At 39.4% G+C, this 15,000-nt stretch overlaps 1 protein-coding gene across 1 annotated transcript in view; it reads left to right on the top strand.

The window, feature by feature from the left end:
- Positions 1–15,000, top strand: part of tubgcp3 (tubulin gamma complex component 3) — a 26,441-nt gene that overhangs the window by 3,659 nt on the left and 7,782 nt on the right. Inside the window, exons 5-14 of the mRNA XM_060860220.1 lie at positions 136–347; positions 3,689–3,864; positions 5,446–5,558; positions 8,965–9,090; positions 10,519–10,587; positions 10,677–10,809; positions 10,969–11,135; positions 13,036–13,146; positions 13,939–14,047; positions 14,772–14,961. Of these exons, the coding sequence (XP_060716203.1) occupies positions 136–347; positions 3,689–3,864; positions 5,446–5,558; positions 8,965–9,090; positions 10,519–10,587; positions 10,677–10,809; positions 10,969–11,135; positions 13,036–13,146; positions 13,939–14,047; positions 14,772–14,961 (1,406 nt within the window). The remainder of the gene's footprint in view (positions 1–135; positions 348–3,688; positions 3,865–5,445; positions 5,559–8,964; positions 9,091–10,518; positions 10,588–10,676; positions 10,810–10,968; positions 11,136–13,035; positions 13,147–13,938; positions 14,048–14,771; positions 14,962–15,000) is intronic.

Below are 15,000 nucleotides of genomic sequence, written 5' to 3'. Positions count from 1 at the left end.
TTTTAACAATAAAGTCACATATTGCCGCTTTAAGAACTGTTCAGTTAGATGTGTAATGATTTATAATTTATTTAATTAAAGTATATAAGCTGGTAGAGTAGTTACATGAGGTAACTTGCTCTCTCCTTCTGACAGGTGGGCAGTTACGGGTCGCTGTTTGCCCAGGCTTTGCCGCGTGATGCCCACTCCACACCGTTCTACTACACCCGGCCCCAGAGCCTGTCTCTTAGCTACCCCGAGCGCTCAGCACTGGCTGCACACAACGCCACCAGCATGGGCACCAGCGGCATCAGCAGCCTGGGCATGTACCCACTGAACGGCCCCGGCCCTCAGTCCCTGCTTACTGGGTGAGTCTGGTGTTTAAACTTCCCTCTAGCCAATTTCAACCCACACTTCATTTAACCCACACTTTACTTAAAAAAAAAAAAAAAAAAAAAAAAGAAAGGGGGGGGGGGGGAGTCGTGGCCTAATGGTTAGAGAGTCTGACTCCTAACCCTAAGGTTGTGGGTTCGAGTCTCGGGCCGGCCGCGACTGAGGTGCCCTTGAGCAAGGCACCGAACCCCCCAACTGCTCCTGGGCGCCGCAGCATAAATGGCTGCCCACTGCTCTGGGTGTGTGTTCACGGTGTGTGTGTGTGTTCATTGCTGTGTGTGTGCACTTTGGATGGGTTAAATGCAGAGAACAAATTCTGAGTATGGGTCACCGTCTTATATACTTAATCATACGTCACTGTCACGTTCACTTCATTTTACTCTCTGAAGAACCTCCAACATGTGATTCCTCTAAAGCTTTTACCCTGAAAATACATAGTTCAAAGTCCTCCAAAATGTCTCTAATTTCAAAGAACATATATATATATGTTATATATATATATATGAACATATATATATATATATATATATATATATATATATATATATATATATATATATATGAACATATATACATATATGAATACATATATGAACATATATATATATATATATATACATATATGAATACATATATGAACATATATATATATATATATATATATATATATATATATATATATATATATATATGTTCATATATGTATTCATATATGTATATATGTTCATATATATATATATATATATATATATATATATATATATATATATATATATATATATATATATATATATATATATATGAACATATATACATATATGAATACATATATGAACATACATATATATATATGTTATATATATATATATGAACATATATACATATATGAATACATATATGAACATATATATATAGAGCGGTTGTTAATGAAAAGGTGGAAGATTTTATTGTTGTAAACGAGTGCTACAGGGATGAGTCCTAAAACCCAGGTAGCTTTTTTGCACTTCTGGTTCCACCATCATTTTTACATGTAATCCTATAACAGTCATCAGTAAAGCCCTTTTTGTGTTTTTAAGCTCATGTCTTGAACAAGGCTACTGGGGACCACAGAGGTTAAACGTCTTCGGACCGATCAGTAAATCTCATCTGCTGCAGCTTCGCTGTATTTCTACTAATAATACACTCTTGAAAACTTCCAACTCCAATATTTTTATTCATTTACATTCATCCACAAAAAGGGGCAGCAGATAATTATCAGGAAACGTTTTTTTTTTTTTTTTAAATAAAAACCGAAAGAGTTGAAAGCTTAACGGTTGGTGACGTTGAAGTCATGTGACTGCATGGTGTAGTTTGTTTCCAGCCTTCAGAACTTCAGCGGTTTCCATCTGCAGTTTGTGTTTAGGCTTCTGATCTCATTAAAGTGTTCATGTGTGAAGATTATCTCGATAAGTATCTTAAACATCTGTCAGTCTCAGGTTATTTTCTGTAACACTAAAAGACATTGGAAAAAAAACATTCCTTTTGGCTGCTGGGTTGGTGTATGATATTACATCATCTCCAGAGCAGTGTGCACTGTATGAATAAACAAGATGTCCTGTTGTACCTCGATCTTGCTATGAAAAGAACCATCGCTGCTGACATGCCATTAAAAGACAAATAAATAAATAAATATTTCTGTGAGTACAGGACAGAAGACAGGCTTCAAACAAGTGTCTTCACGCTTGGAGTCGAACAAATCCCCAAACTTCTTCCCTCATCCATATTCATGCACACTGCCTGGGCTGTAAGGCAGGAATCTGTACTTTCAGTCCTGAAGTCATGCACTGTACAGAGAATTAAGTGAGCAGTTGCCATTTTGGACCAAGTACATTTTGAGTACTTTTGATCCCAAAAAAATAAACAGCTTTACATTTGGTCCAGACTGTAAAAAATGGCCCTTTTGGATCTTTCTTTTTCTTCTTGTGTGTCGGTTGTGTAGAAGCTTATTTGTGATCCTGCTTGTAATTGCGGCACGAGCCCTGAATTATTCACGTCTCCGCCATCAGCCGCAAGCACTTTAGGTATTTAAAGCACGGCTGCGTCTTTCTCCAGGCCTGGATTTTAATTGATCTTCGAACCCTCTCGAATGCTAAAATTCATTCTCCTGGTAGCTTTTCTGTGCCTGTGTAGTTTCACCGCCGTCCTTCACTGTCAGTCTTTATTGCTGGAAATTGACCATTAAAAGGTAATTAACACATTCCCATAAGCTTTGCTAATGGAATCATGATACTTTAGCAGGGTGTGGAGGTGTGTTTATGTGCATCGCTAATAAAAAGCAAACACTTCTTTAGTGTTTTCAGGAATCGTTTCTTTAGAAATGCGGTAATGGACCCAGTAACTTGTGAGCGCTTCAGTACGGTCTCCTTAAAGCAGGAAGATTTATCGCCTGCTGCTGTGAGTTTGGGGCCTAAAATCGGGCTTCTGGACTTTTACTCTTCTTTATTAAGGCATCACTGTGGGAACGGTGCAAGCCAATTTTCCTTAGTCTGTCCTTCCTTAAAGCTGCAGTGCAGAGAAATGAAAACAAAAGCTTTATTTGGGCGATTCAAGAGATTAGAAAATAAAAGTAATGAAAAACAAATAAGAGAAAATAATATTGCGACGTTCCTGTGATTCATACTGTGATATTTATTTATAGTGCGAGGTTAAGGGGGGGTTCAGCAAACAGGTATATAAGCTGAAATATTGTATTGTTGCACTGCCACAAATCCACAGGCATCATAACAGAGTCGTTTTCAATTAATGCCACTAACAACCAGCACAACAAAAACACCCTTCACCAGCCTTAAAGAGACTCGGGGCAAACAGTTCATACATTCAGGCTGTAGACTTGGTGTTGTGTGGGGTTTAGTGATTAGTTAGTGCTGTTTTTCTCTCATCTACAGGGCTTGGGGTTCTATTCCCATCTCCTTCCTGTGTGTTCTGAGTTTAATTGATTGTTCTCTCTGTGCTCCATAGGTTTCCTCTGTGTCTTTGTGTGTGTCTGTCGGGTGGGGGGGGTTAGTTGGAACCCTATCCCATGCCTCCAGGGATTCAGGCTTCAGGCTCCTGTGCTGTGTTCTGCATCAGGACTTTTAATTTGGACATTTGGACCAAAGTTTGTCTAATTAAACGAAGCTTCAACGAGACAGTTAGTTGTTAAGTCATTCAGATGTCTCTCTGTCGAATAGATTTGACCAGCACTGTGTAACTGCCTGGTTTCTTAATAATCACTGGGATATTGGGTATAAATAGTTATAATCACTGGCAGTCAAATTTTTTTTTTTTTTTTTTTAAGCCCGCAAGCTGTAGCTGATCCCACACGTGGTGCTCGTCTGGCTTGGGAGCTCCCAGTCACCGGAGCCGCTCCGCCGAACTCCCGACCTGTGACAGGCCCCGCCCCTACCCTCGGCCCCACCTCCAGTCCTGCCCCTAGAGTGCCTCACAGACTGAGACGGGATGGCGAAACCAGCGGTGAGTGTGATCACCATGGCAACCTGATTACAATAAAGTGAAAGCAAGTGTGCATGAACAGGTCTGGGTGATGTGAATGATTTATTTATGATTTGTTTGTGATGCTGAAGAAGAGGAATTTGTTATGAATTTGAAAAAAAATTTAACGATCGTCGAATCTTTGTATTTTTAAAATGCATTTTAAAGGCAAGAATAAATTTGTTAACAGTAGATCTCTAGCGTGAAATCTTAACAATAACTGAACGATAATTTTACGCTTTGAGCCCACCCGCATTCCTCACAAAGCCCCGCCCCACAATCTAGAAGAGTTCAGTTAGCAATAGCGAGGACTGTCTTTAGCAGGACATCACGATTAAGCACGTGAGGTTGGCTATATATTTATTTATTAAAGACATTACCTTACTTTACATTATTTAGATATATACGATAAAAGATTTGTTGTACAGCTTTCTGGAATGCTCTCTGACTGCGGTGGCTGCCACGTGGCTGATTGTGAAGTGTTAGCATTTTAGCTGACTTTTGCTTTTACTTTTGGATATTTGGATATTCACCTGTTTAAAAGCCAAAAAACACGTGAAACGTATCTTATACTAATCTGCTGCTGTGTAAAAAAAACCCTCAGGTGTCTTTGCATTACATGTAAAATTGAACAGACACTATGTATTTCTTCATAATAATATTTTTAGCTGCTCTTTCCTAACAGTGTTAGCTTGATAGCCCTGAAGGGTCCATGCAGGTTTTTATCGATTCTCTAATTGATTATAAAGTATTTTCAAAGCCAGAAAGTCGGTCGCTGGCTATGAGAAACATCACAAAATCAGCAGTCAATAACATTTTAAAAAGTTTATAAAATTATTGACAGCATTCCCATCCAAACACAAAGCCGTTTATTGCAATTTCCCAAATAGTTTTGGGAAAAAATGTTTTGTTTAGTCACATAATACACTCGTGTGGAGACCATTTGTTAAACACATTATGTGTGATCATGTTCTACATCATTTTTCCAGGTTATTGGTACTTCTTAGGGAAAAAAATGCACTATTCTACTATTCTACTAAAATGCACTATTCTACTATTCTGGCTTTGAAAAAGCACTAGGATCTATAGTTTGTAAATAAAATAATTCTGCATGTAGTATCAGCCTGAGGTAAAGATTTCTCCCGGTGATGGGGGTGTAGAATGTAAGCTCTAGTATTTAGAATACGGGTAGAATGTAGAATAGTGTTGGATTGATTAGATAAGTTTGGTGTGTTTAACACTAATCAAAAGGTCAAGCTGTTTTCTTTGCATGTTAAAAACGAAAGGTTTTTCCAAGCAGGTGAATTTTGGACATGTGGTAATGTAGGTCACAGCACTGAGTCATTCTATTGATGAATATCAAGATACAAATTGCTCTTAGGTTTTTAAAATGTTCTAGAAAGTGATCATTGCTGTCTTTTTTTCAGAAGAACAGTCCTGCCTTCAGTCCAGCCCCCGGACACTGTTCCTTTTATACTTTGGATAGATATACAAGTGTGACCTTTATGGCTTGATTTACAGTCTCTCTCTCTTTAACTCTCTCTCTAAATCTTTCACGCTCAGCTGAAATCGGCGAGGCCTCCCTGGTGCGAGACATCCTTTACGTCTTCCAGGGCATCGACGGCAAATTCATTAAGATGTGCACTCCAGAGAACTGCTACAAAATCGATTCAAAGGTGAATTCATTACTGGTGATCCATGAATGTTGTCGTGTCCGGGGGATTTTGCCTGAGCGCCGGTTTAGTAAAATTTATACCACAATTTTATATTCGTGATGTAGTCGATTGACCAGAAAAATCCGGACAGCTGGACCTAACTGGTGCTAATCCGTACATCAACATACAGAATACAAAGAGCAGACTATGTACATAATTACATTTATATTATCTTGATATATTCATCGTGTGCTATCTTATGTTACATCTAATAATATAGCAGTATTTTATAGTTTGTAGTGGTATGAAATGTTATGCTTTTAGCTCTGAAATGCAGAGATGGGGGACTCGAGTCATATGACTTGACTCGAGTCAGACTTAAGTCGCAAATTTGAGACTTGAGACTTGCTTGACAAATATTAAAAAAGACTCGACTTGACTTTGACTTGACATTCATGATTTGAGACTTGACTCAGACTTGAGTTGAATGACTCAGAGTTGGGGGACTCGACTTGACTCGAGTTAGACTTAAGTTGCAAATTTGAGACTTGCTTGACAAATATTAAAAAAGACTCGACTTGACTTTGACTTGACATTCATGACTTGAGACTTACTTGTGACTTGCACATGTGAGACTTACCCCCACCTCTGGTGAAATGCCATTTTATCATACAGTATGGAATAAAAAACAGTTTAAAGCTGGTACATACAGCATATTTTTATCACGACTCAAACATTTTAATTACTTTTAAATCTGGATTCTTGGCTTGTTGTCTATCTTGTGGAAAACTGTATTATAGTATTACAGTAATATTGTAGCCAAAGAGTAGTTTTTGATTGCTAAATGTTTGTTTTATTCTGCCTGTGAGTCTCCTAAAGGCCTGAAATGGAAATGAACTACTAAGCAGATAATACATTGCTATGTGCAGTGCTAACGAAATCCTTAAGTTGTACTCGGTTTGCTTGGGACAATCCTGTCCGATGGTAACATTGAGCAAGTGTTAAAAAACAGTGAAATATTGGTTTACCTGCTCCACCAGTCATCCCAGTACAATAGAAACTCAATCGCACATCCACAGTCAAGGTCAACCCAAGCTGGAGAGCCTTCATCTGCTCATGTGAAGGGAATGAATTTTTAAAAGGGCTTTCACTGGTGCCTTATGTTTACTCAATACCCCCGGACCCAGACACATGAGCCAATAAACATCAAGCCTTCTGACATCAAGCTGACATCCTTCTAAAGCACTATAGCTGCTATAAACTGAGACAAAGTTGTGGTGTAAACAGGATTTGATGTTGTAAAGTTTTGTCAGTGTTGGGTGGTGGTGAGTGTAACATGTGATGGTGTAAAATGTTGTTGTTTGTTAATGTAAAGTTTCTTAAACTGTATTTGCAGAGTTCCCGCGGGGTCTTAAAAAGTCTTTAAAAAGTCTTGAATTTTGATGTCTGGGTCTTAAAAATTGTGCTGTATGTAACTTCTCCATATTGTAATTTTCCTCAAAAGTTTCATTTGTCAACCACGATTATTTTGATTAAATGACGTAGTATAAAAGAGTGGCGGAACCAATAATTGAGAACGCAACGCAGCCCCGGTTAACCGTACAAAATACTGCGAACACGCGATGCCTTTAGTAAAGGAAGATCACGTGCTACGACACCACAGCCATAGACTATAACACAACACAACAAGCAAAGGAGAACCGCGAGAAATCAATGAAAATCTCAGCATTCCACAGGAAAGGTTGACTGACGCACGCAGTTATATTTTTAAAGTTTGTTTTTACGTTAGCTAGCTACCAGTTTCATTCTGAGGTTATGAGGAAATGTAAATTTAATGAAGCGTGGCTGGATAAAAACGTCATTTTCGTCATTGGTTAAAACCAGTGGACAACAACGTTTTTGAGGCCTTTTGCACCATATGCAAAAAAAAGGATTCAGCTAGGTACAATGGGAATGAATGCATTAGAGTCTCATGCCAAGTCGTTCAAGCACATAAACGCTCTCAATGGACAAAAACAAACTCCTTCCATCGCCTGCGTGTTTCAGCCAACTAATGTTAGCCAGCTTGCTGCTAGCGCTGCAGACCCTCCAGCTATGGCCGCAACTAGAGTGGATCTGTGCACAGCTTTTGGGTCCACACCAACTGTGTTTCTTAATTTAATTTCATTTATTGTTGAGTTCTGATTTTCGATGTTTATTGTTCAGGGGTCTCTCAGTTCCCCATATTCCCAGCATGGAATAAGTAGCTAGCTCATGTTAAAAAAACAACTTAACGTTGTTCGGCAAACTTTCTTGTGGCCTACTGAAATGTTTTTATTTTTCACACTGCTTGGCTTATCTTTTACCCATTCCACATTTGAAAAATAAATGAACACAAGTTCAAGGATTTTGTTTTTCTTTGCTGGTAGGGACGTGAAATAGGTATTCATTTTTTATATAAATGGTCTTAAAAAGATCTTAAAAAGACTTGAATTTAACTTGAAGAAACCTGTATTGCGTAAATTTGGTTGCGTAAGTTGTTAGGGTCAGTGTTGGAACGTCGTTTGTGGCACAAATATTTTTTGTTTAAGATTTTGTTTAATAGTGTTTGGTAGTGTAGGTTTTGTTGGGGATAAGTGTTGTAAAGCTTTGTGGAACACTGGTGATGTTTCTCCAACAATGTTTGAACAGCATTTGATGGTGTTTGGTGGTATAACTTTACCTAAAAGTGCTTGGCCTTGTAACGTTTTGTACAACGGCATTTGGCGTTGTGTAGAAGGGTATTTGGTAGTGTATGTTTTTGCAGTGTTTGGTGCAAAGGTGTAAAGTTTTGCTGATTCTCCATCAGGTCTGAACAGTTTCATTTTATGCAGCATGAATGTTATCAAATGTTGCTTGTTTAGCCTTTTTTGGTGTTGCTGTTAGAAAATGTGGCTTTGCGTCAGGTACATGCAGGGTCTTTTTGTGCAAATGCCCTTTTAAAACAAAATGGATTTTTTTTAGAGCGTTTAACTGTTAAGGTTAAAATGCTTTGAACATTTTTCCTGCAATTGAATGGAACTTTGTTGATCAATATTGTGATAAAAGCCAAAAGCAAATTGAGTCTCTTGTGTGCTAATGGGTGATGTTGGACCGGCTACAATCTATAAGCCACAGGACAAGGACAGGGGTATGGTGACACATTGGGGTTATTGCTCTTACATGTGTGTGGCAGGTGGAACCCATGGAGGTGGAAATTACTGTTTGTGACTCTGGAGCTGTAATTACACTTAGTGTATCGTCACAACTGTTAACTTTAGATTAACAGTTTAATGATGGTAAAAAAAAATTTGGTTTCCAATTACAGATTTCTTTTTAATAGAAATCTTTTTCTTTTTAATTTGTTGTCCTAAGTAGAAATTGAATGTAGAGAATATAGAAACCTGTTTCTTGTTTGTTCTTTCTCCAGGTTCCCTTGTGTAAGTCTCTACGAGACACCAGTAGCCGGTTAGCGGAGCTCGGCTGGCTTCATAACAAAGTACGGAAGTACACAGACTCTCGAAGTTTGGATCGAGCCTTCGGATTGGTCGGGCAGGTACGTCCTGATGCCGATGTCACAGATCTGGAGAAACAGCCATTTCTCACTACACCACATTTTCTTTTCCTATTCCATGTTTAAAATATTTATTGAAATAAGAAATTTCAAAGCTTAAAGTTTTACTTATTCCTCAAGAATGTTTGATTGGAATTTAGTCATGTTTGCCATAAAAAAGTCTTTCAGTATTACATTGTTATAAACATTTCCAATTTTGTGAGAATCCCTTAAATAATAAAACGTTAATGGACGTCATCTTTAGTGGACGTTAAAATAGATTTCTATAACCTTTATTTTATTTATATGATTAGATTTTAGTTTTATTGTCTTCTCTTCCCCTGAAAGAAAAAAATATTTAGAAATATCTGTTTAGATATTTAGAAATAAACCTTCAAACTAAGTATCGTGATGCATAATTTGTCATGTATAAGTGAACACCTTCAGGTATTAGGATACAGTATTGGGATATCATCTTGCTCACATCTGTGTTAATACATAACCGATCGCGTCCACGGACCACACTAACAACTAAAAATATATATTAAATCCAGGCTAGCTGGAAAAAAGTGTAGTCCTTGAAAAAAGTGTAGTCCTCTTAGGTAGTCCTTGAAAATACTTACTGAATGCTTTAAAGCCCTTGAAAGTCCTGGAAATTCACCTCTATTATCTCTAATCGAAGGTAAAGTATATTGCTAAGTATAGCCATGTGTTTAAAAACAGGACATCCTCTAAAAGAGTGGCACAGGAAGCAGGGCGAGAACACACCAGAGCTCAGGATGGGAGAAAGCACTATGACCCACATTGTTTAAGTCTCACTTTAATACCTCATTCTGACAAGCAGTCAGGAAGTAAAACGACATTCACCGTGATGTTCACTGATCATTTGGTAGTATGTTGGCAGTATGTTGGTTACAGATGACTGGTGCATTTATCTGTTCTTCCTGTACTTCATAATGTGTGTACACATGGGTTAGTCAGATTTCATTGCTCTGAACTTCTGAACATGGAAGAACATTGTACTACTAAATGTTTCTCTCTATTAGGTTTTCCTTTTGTTTTCAGTCTGTTTTTTGTTTGTTTTTTCTTTTTTTCTTGTTTTTGTTTTTGTCTCTGTTTTGTTTTGTTTTTTTCCCCATTTTTTTTTGTCTTAATTGTTTTCTGTCACTTTTGTTTGTGTTTTTCTGCTTGTGCTTCTGTCTCATTTCTGATTTTTCTTTTTTTTTTTTTTTTTAACTTTAATATAGTTTACTATTAATTTATTGTATATATCTTTCTTTTTCATTGCTTGTCACTTTCTTGTTTGTACCTGTATTTGTATCAGTTTTCCTCCCGTCTGTCTGTCTGTCTTAGCTACTGTCATGTTTAGTAAGAGTAGCGTGCTTGAATTTTACTCACTGAAGAAAAGAATTCATTTCTATTTCTTTGTAGAGTTTCTGTGCCTCCCTGCACCAGGAGCTGAAGGAGTATTACAGGCTTTTGTCAGTGCTGCATTCACAGGTGAAAAAAAAACAACTAGCAGAACAAAACACAACAACAAATAGACATGCGACATTTCCATGTACTGGTGTGTGCGTGTGTGTGTGTAGCTGCAGTTAGAGGATGACCAGGGAGTGAATGTAGGACTGGAGAGTACGCTCACTCTAAGAAGACTTCTCGTGTGGACGTACGACCCTAAAATTCGCCTCAAGACTCTTGCTGCACTGGTTGATTACTGCCAAGGTCAGCTCGGAGCACTAGAGTCTTACAGAATGTCAATGTTGATTATTACAAACTATACGCGCTCATTCTAACTTTACCTTGTTTTGGCACATAAGCATAACCGTCCCACTCGACCTGAAAAAGAATGCTTAATATATTTTATGCCTTTCTCTCGGTCAGGCCGTAAAGGAGGTGAGCTGGCCTCTGCAGTGCACGCCTACGGTAAGACCGGCGACCCTCATATGAGAGCGCTAGTCCAGCACATCCTCAGCCTGGTCTCACACCCCATTCTCAACTTCCTTTACCGCTGGATCTATGACGGAGAGCTCGAGGACACGTACCATGAGGTCAGTATGCACACTGCTGCATTTCTGTCTTTGCTGCTCTCTCTCTCTCTCTCTCTCTCTCTCATCCATTTTCCATGTCCCGACAATTTACTGTCAATAAGCAAAACTTTGCACCCGCTGTACAGACACAAACTCAGCGCATCATTAATTTTACATCACATCACACTGTTCAAGCAACCGCTCTCTTTTTCTCTTATTCATCACAGCACTGACCTAATTGGTGGCCTAGCAGGCAGCTGATTGGTCGGAGGGTGGAGGGATGGCGGGTGCTGAGCTGCTGATGGAGCACTCTGCCAGGGCGCTTTACAAGCTTTACGAGCTCTTAGTTTAGTCTGTGATCATTATTCTTATGGGCGAGCATTTTAATGTCGTCATAATGAAGAACCTGATGCACTGCTCGCAATCTTGCTACTTTCATCTCTCTCTCTCTCGCACTCTTGTCTTTGTACCTGTGTTTGGAAACCTCGGCCGTCCTGTTATGGGACACGATGTTATGATTTGTTATTAGAATGTCGCAGTCGTAGCGAGCGGACCGAGGGTGGCTTTATTGATGCAGAGGGACTTTACAGCGTTACAGTAGCGGTAAAAGACAAACAAAAGACAAACATTCCCAGATAAGAATAACTCCAAAAACAGCACAGTGTAAAATAGAGAGGGAGAGACGACAAGGGGAAGAGGGACTTGACTTTAATGATCATACTAATAATAATTTTTATTTATAGGCGCCTTTCATCTCACTCAAGGTCAGCATACAAATTCAAATAACTAAAAAAAAATAACATTAAACAACAATAAATCATTCATTCATTCATCTTCTACCGCTTATCCGAACTATCTCAGGTGTCATTGGGCATCAAGGCAGGATACACCCTGGACGGAGTGCCATCGCAGGGCACACACACACACACACTCTCATTCACACACTTGGGACAATTTTCCAGAGATGCCAATCAACCTACCATGCATGTCTTTGGACTGGGGGAGGAAACCGGAGTACCCGGAGAAAACCCCTGAGGCACGGGGAGAACATGCAAACTCCACACACACAAGGCGGAGGCGGGAATCGAACCCCGACCCTGGAGGTGTGAGGCGAACGTGCTAACCACTAAGCCACCGTGCCCCCACAACAATAAATCGATATTAAAAAAATCCAAGCCAATGGAGTTGTTGAAGGGAGGGGGTACAGAGGAACCGAGGAACTATCAATGTAAAGGGAGAAACTGTTGGACTTGGACAGAGTAGATTTTGAACCTATAAGGAGAATCACAGTTTTGTTACTGTTAAGTTTGAGAACGTTGGAGGAAAACCAAGTATTTGTTTCATTTAAGCAGTTAATTAGACAAGAGGGTGGGAAAGCAGAGTCAGGTTCTGTGGACATGTAAAGTTGTGAAATATCGGCATAACGATGGAAATGTATACCAAATTTCCTAAAAATAGGACCTAGGGGGAAACGATAGATTAAGAATAGAAGTGGGCCCAGGACAGAACCTTGGAGGACACCACTACTAACAGGGAAGGAATGAACAGAATTTTTTTTTAATTGAACAAACTGAGTACGTTCAGAAAGGTATGTCAAACCGTGTCAAAGGCTACACTCAAATCTAACAGGACAAGAATTGTTCAGCATCAGCAGCTATCAGGAGATTATTAGTGACCTTCACTAAAGCAGTTTACTCAGACTGGAATGATTCAAAAAGATTATTGTCACTAAGTTGAGTATAAACCTCTGTGGCATCAAAAGATAAAAAGGTTTGGGTAACATACAAACAAGGCTTATATGTGTGTATGTATATGATGTGTTGTACAGATGTGTTTGTAGAAATAATATTTTTAGTATCAGAATAGACAACTGCCATGTGTTCAAGCTATTCAGTGTGTGTTTTTGTGTGTCTGTGTGTAGTTCTTTGTAGCGTCTGATCCAACAGTGAAGACAGACAGACTGTGGCATGATAAATACTCTCTGAGGAAGTCGATGATTCCCTCCTTCATAACCATGGATCAGGCCAGGAAGGTAAAGTTCCTTATTTACACTAAAACACACATCCTTTATACTTTAACACAACACACACACACACTTTGTTATAGTATTTCACTATGATCCCCATCACTCTGCGCAGCTCTGTCTCTCTCTCTCACACCTACACACACACCTACAAACACACACAGTATATTCGTTTTTCCACATTACTTCATAATCACAGCGTTCGTTCCCCAGACGTCCGTTCGTTTTCCACCCCAGCAGCTCAGACAGTAGCACTGACTACAAAGCAAATCTCAGGTTTATATTAATACATCATTCTCCATCGGTTCTGTAGGAAGCCATAGTTCACAGGGAAGTTATGATTTCTCAGTAACAAGAGAAAGTGAGAGAATAACTGCTTTAATGTAAGTGCTCTCAAGTCGAAATGTCGAAAGAAAGAAAGGGAAAGACAGGTGAGAGAGTATGAGAATAAGAATAGTATGTCAAATAAGAAAAAAAAAGAGAGGAGGAAAGGAAGAGAGACCAATAGAGAGAGAAAAAAAAGATAGAAAAATGGAAAGAGATGAGAGAAGAAAGAACGAAAGAGACCAGTACAGAAAGTAAGTCGATGAACGAAGGGAGGAAGGAAGGAAGGAAGGAAGGAAAGAAATTGCAGGTATATGTTCGAGCCCATTGTGAGCTCATGTTAGTGATGTGATGTCTCACAGCATTGCTCTATCTCTCACTATACGCTTCATTATCCTTCTCTCCACACACTGTACCATCACCCTCCTGTCTTTCACCACACTTCTTTACCTAATTTCCTCTCCAATGTCACACCAGGTCCTGCTCATCGGCAAATCTATTAACTTCCTGCATCAGGTGTGTCACGACAGGACGTCGGCCGGCAAAACCCCGCCTGCCTCCAAATCTGCAGACTCACCCAAAGACGGTAAAAGCGCACGCTAATGTCTCTGAGAATAGGAGCATTTGTCCTTGTTAAAGCGTTGCTGCTGGAAGACTGTGGAGATAACGCAGAGCTAATGAGATGAGCGAGGGGAGATGGGTTTAGTGATGGAGGGAAATGGGGAGAGAGGGATTGATCTGATGGAGGAGGAGAGTGAAGTATCCGACCGGCCGTGTTTAGCGTGTGTATCGACGCCGGCCGAATTTAGCGCAGATGAGTTAATGCACTTGGTGCCTTCGCCTGTGACCTTGTGTGTGTGTGTGTGTGTGTGTGTGTATGTGTGTGTATGTTTCCAGAGTTTTCTTTCCATGTGCTCACTTCCTCTGTCTTTCTTTATTCCCTCTCTCTCTCTCTCTCTCTCTCTCTCTCTCTCTCTGCCTATCTGTTCATTTTTCTTTTTTATTCCTGTCTCTCTCTGTGAATTGAAAACACAGTATTTACACAGTATAAAATACAGGACAAATTTCTTTCTTTTTTTTGTTCTCATTATTTATTTATTTTTTACATTTTACTAATAAAATGTTCTTATAAATTAATCTGTAGGGTTTATTGTCATGGCTACTGTCACTGCCGAGTGTGTGTAAAGAGCTTTTAGCTGGTGTACACGCTCACACACTTTCCTTAATTATGCTCAAAACCCATAAACACACAAGTGATGCTGCTGCGTTTCTTCTCTTCATCTTATCGTCATCTTTTGTTTGTGTTTCAGCGACTGAGCTCTTCACTGATCTGGAGGGGGCGTTTCAGAGTAAGATCGACGCTGCATACTTTGAGACCAGTAAGTACCTTTTAGATGTGCTAAATAACAACTACCAACTGCTCGAGCACCTGCAGGCCATGAGGAGATACCTGCTGCTGGGCCAGGGAGACTTCATCAGACATCTAATGGACCTGCTCAAGTGAGTACACATGCTACACACACACGTACACACACATGC

Source organism: Tachysurus vachellii, chromosome 24 (assembly GCF_030014155.1).
Source record: "Tachysurus vachellii isolate PV-2020 chromosome 24, HZAU_Pvac_v1, whole genome shotgun sequence".
NCBI classification, from domain to species: Eukaryota; Metazoa; Chordata; class Actinopteri; order Siluriformes; family Bagridae; genus Tachysurus; species Tachysurus vachellii.
Note: the sequence above shows the minus strand (reverse complement) of the source record. Positions and strands in the feature narration are given on the sequence as shown.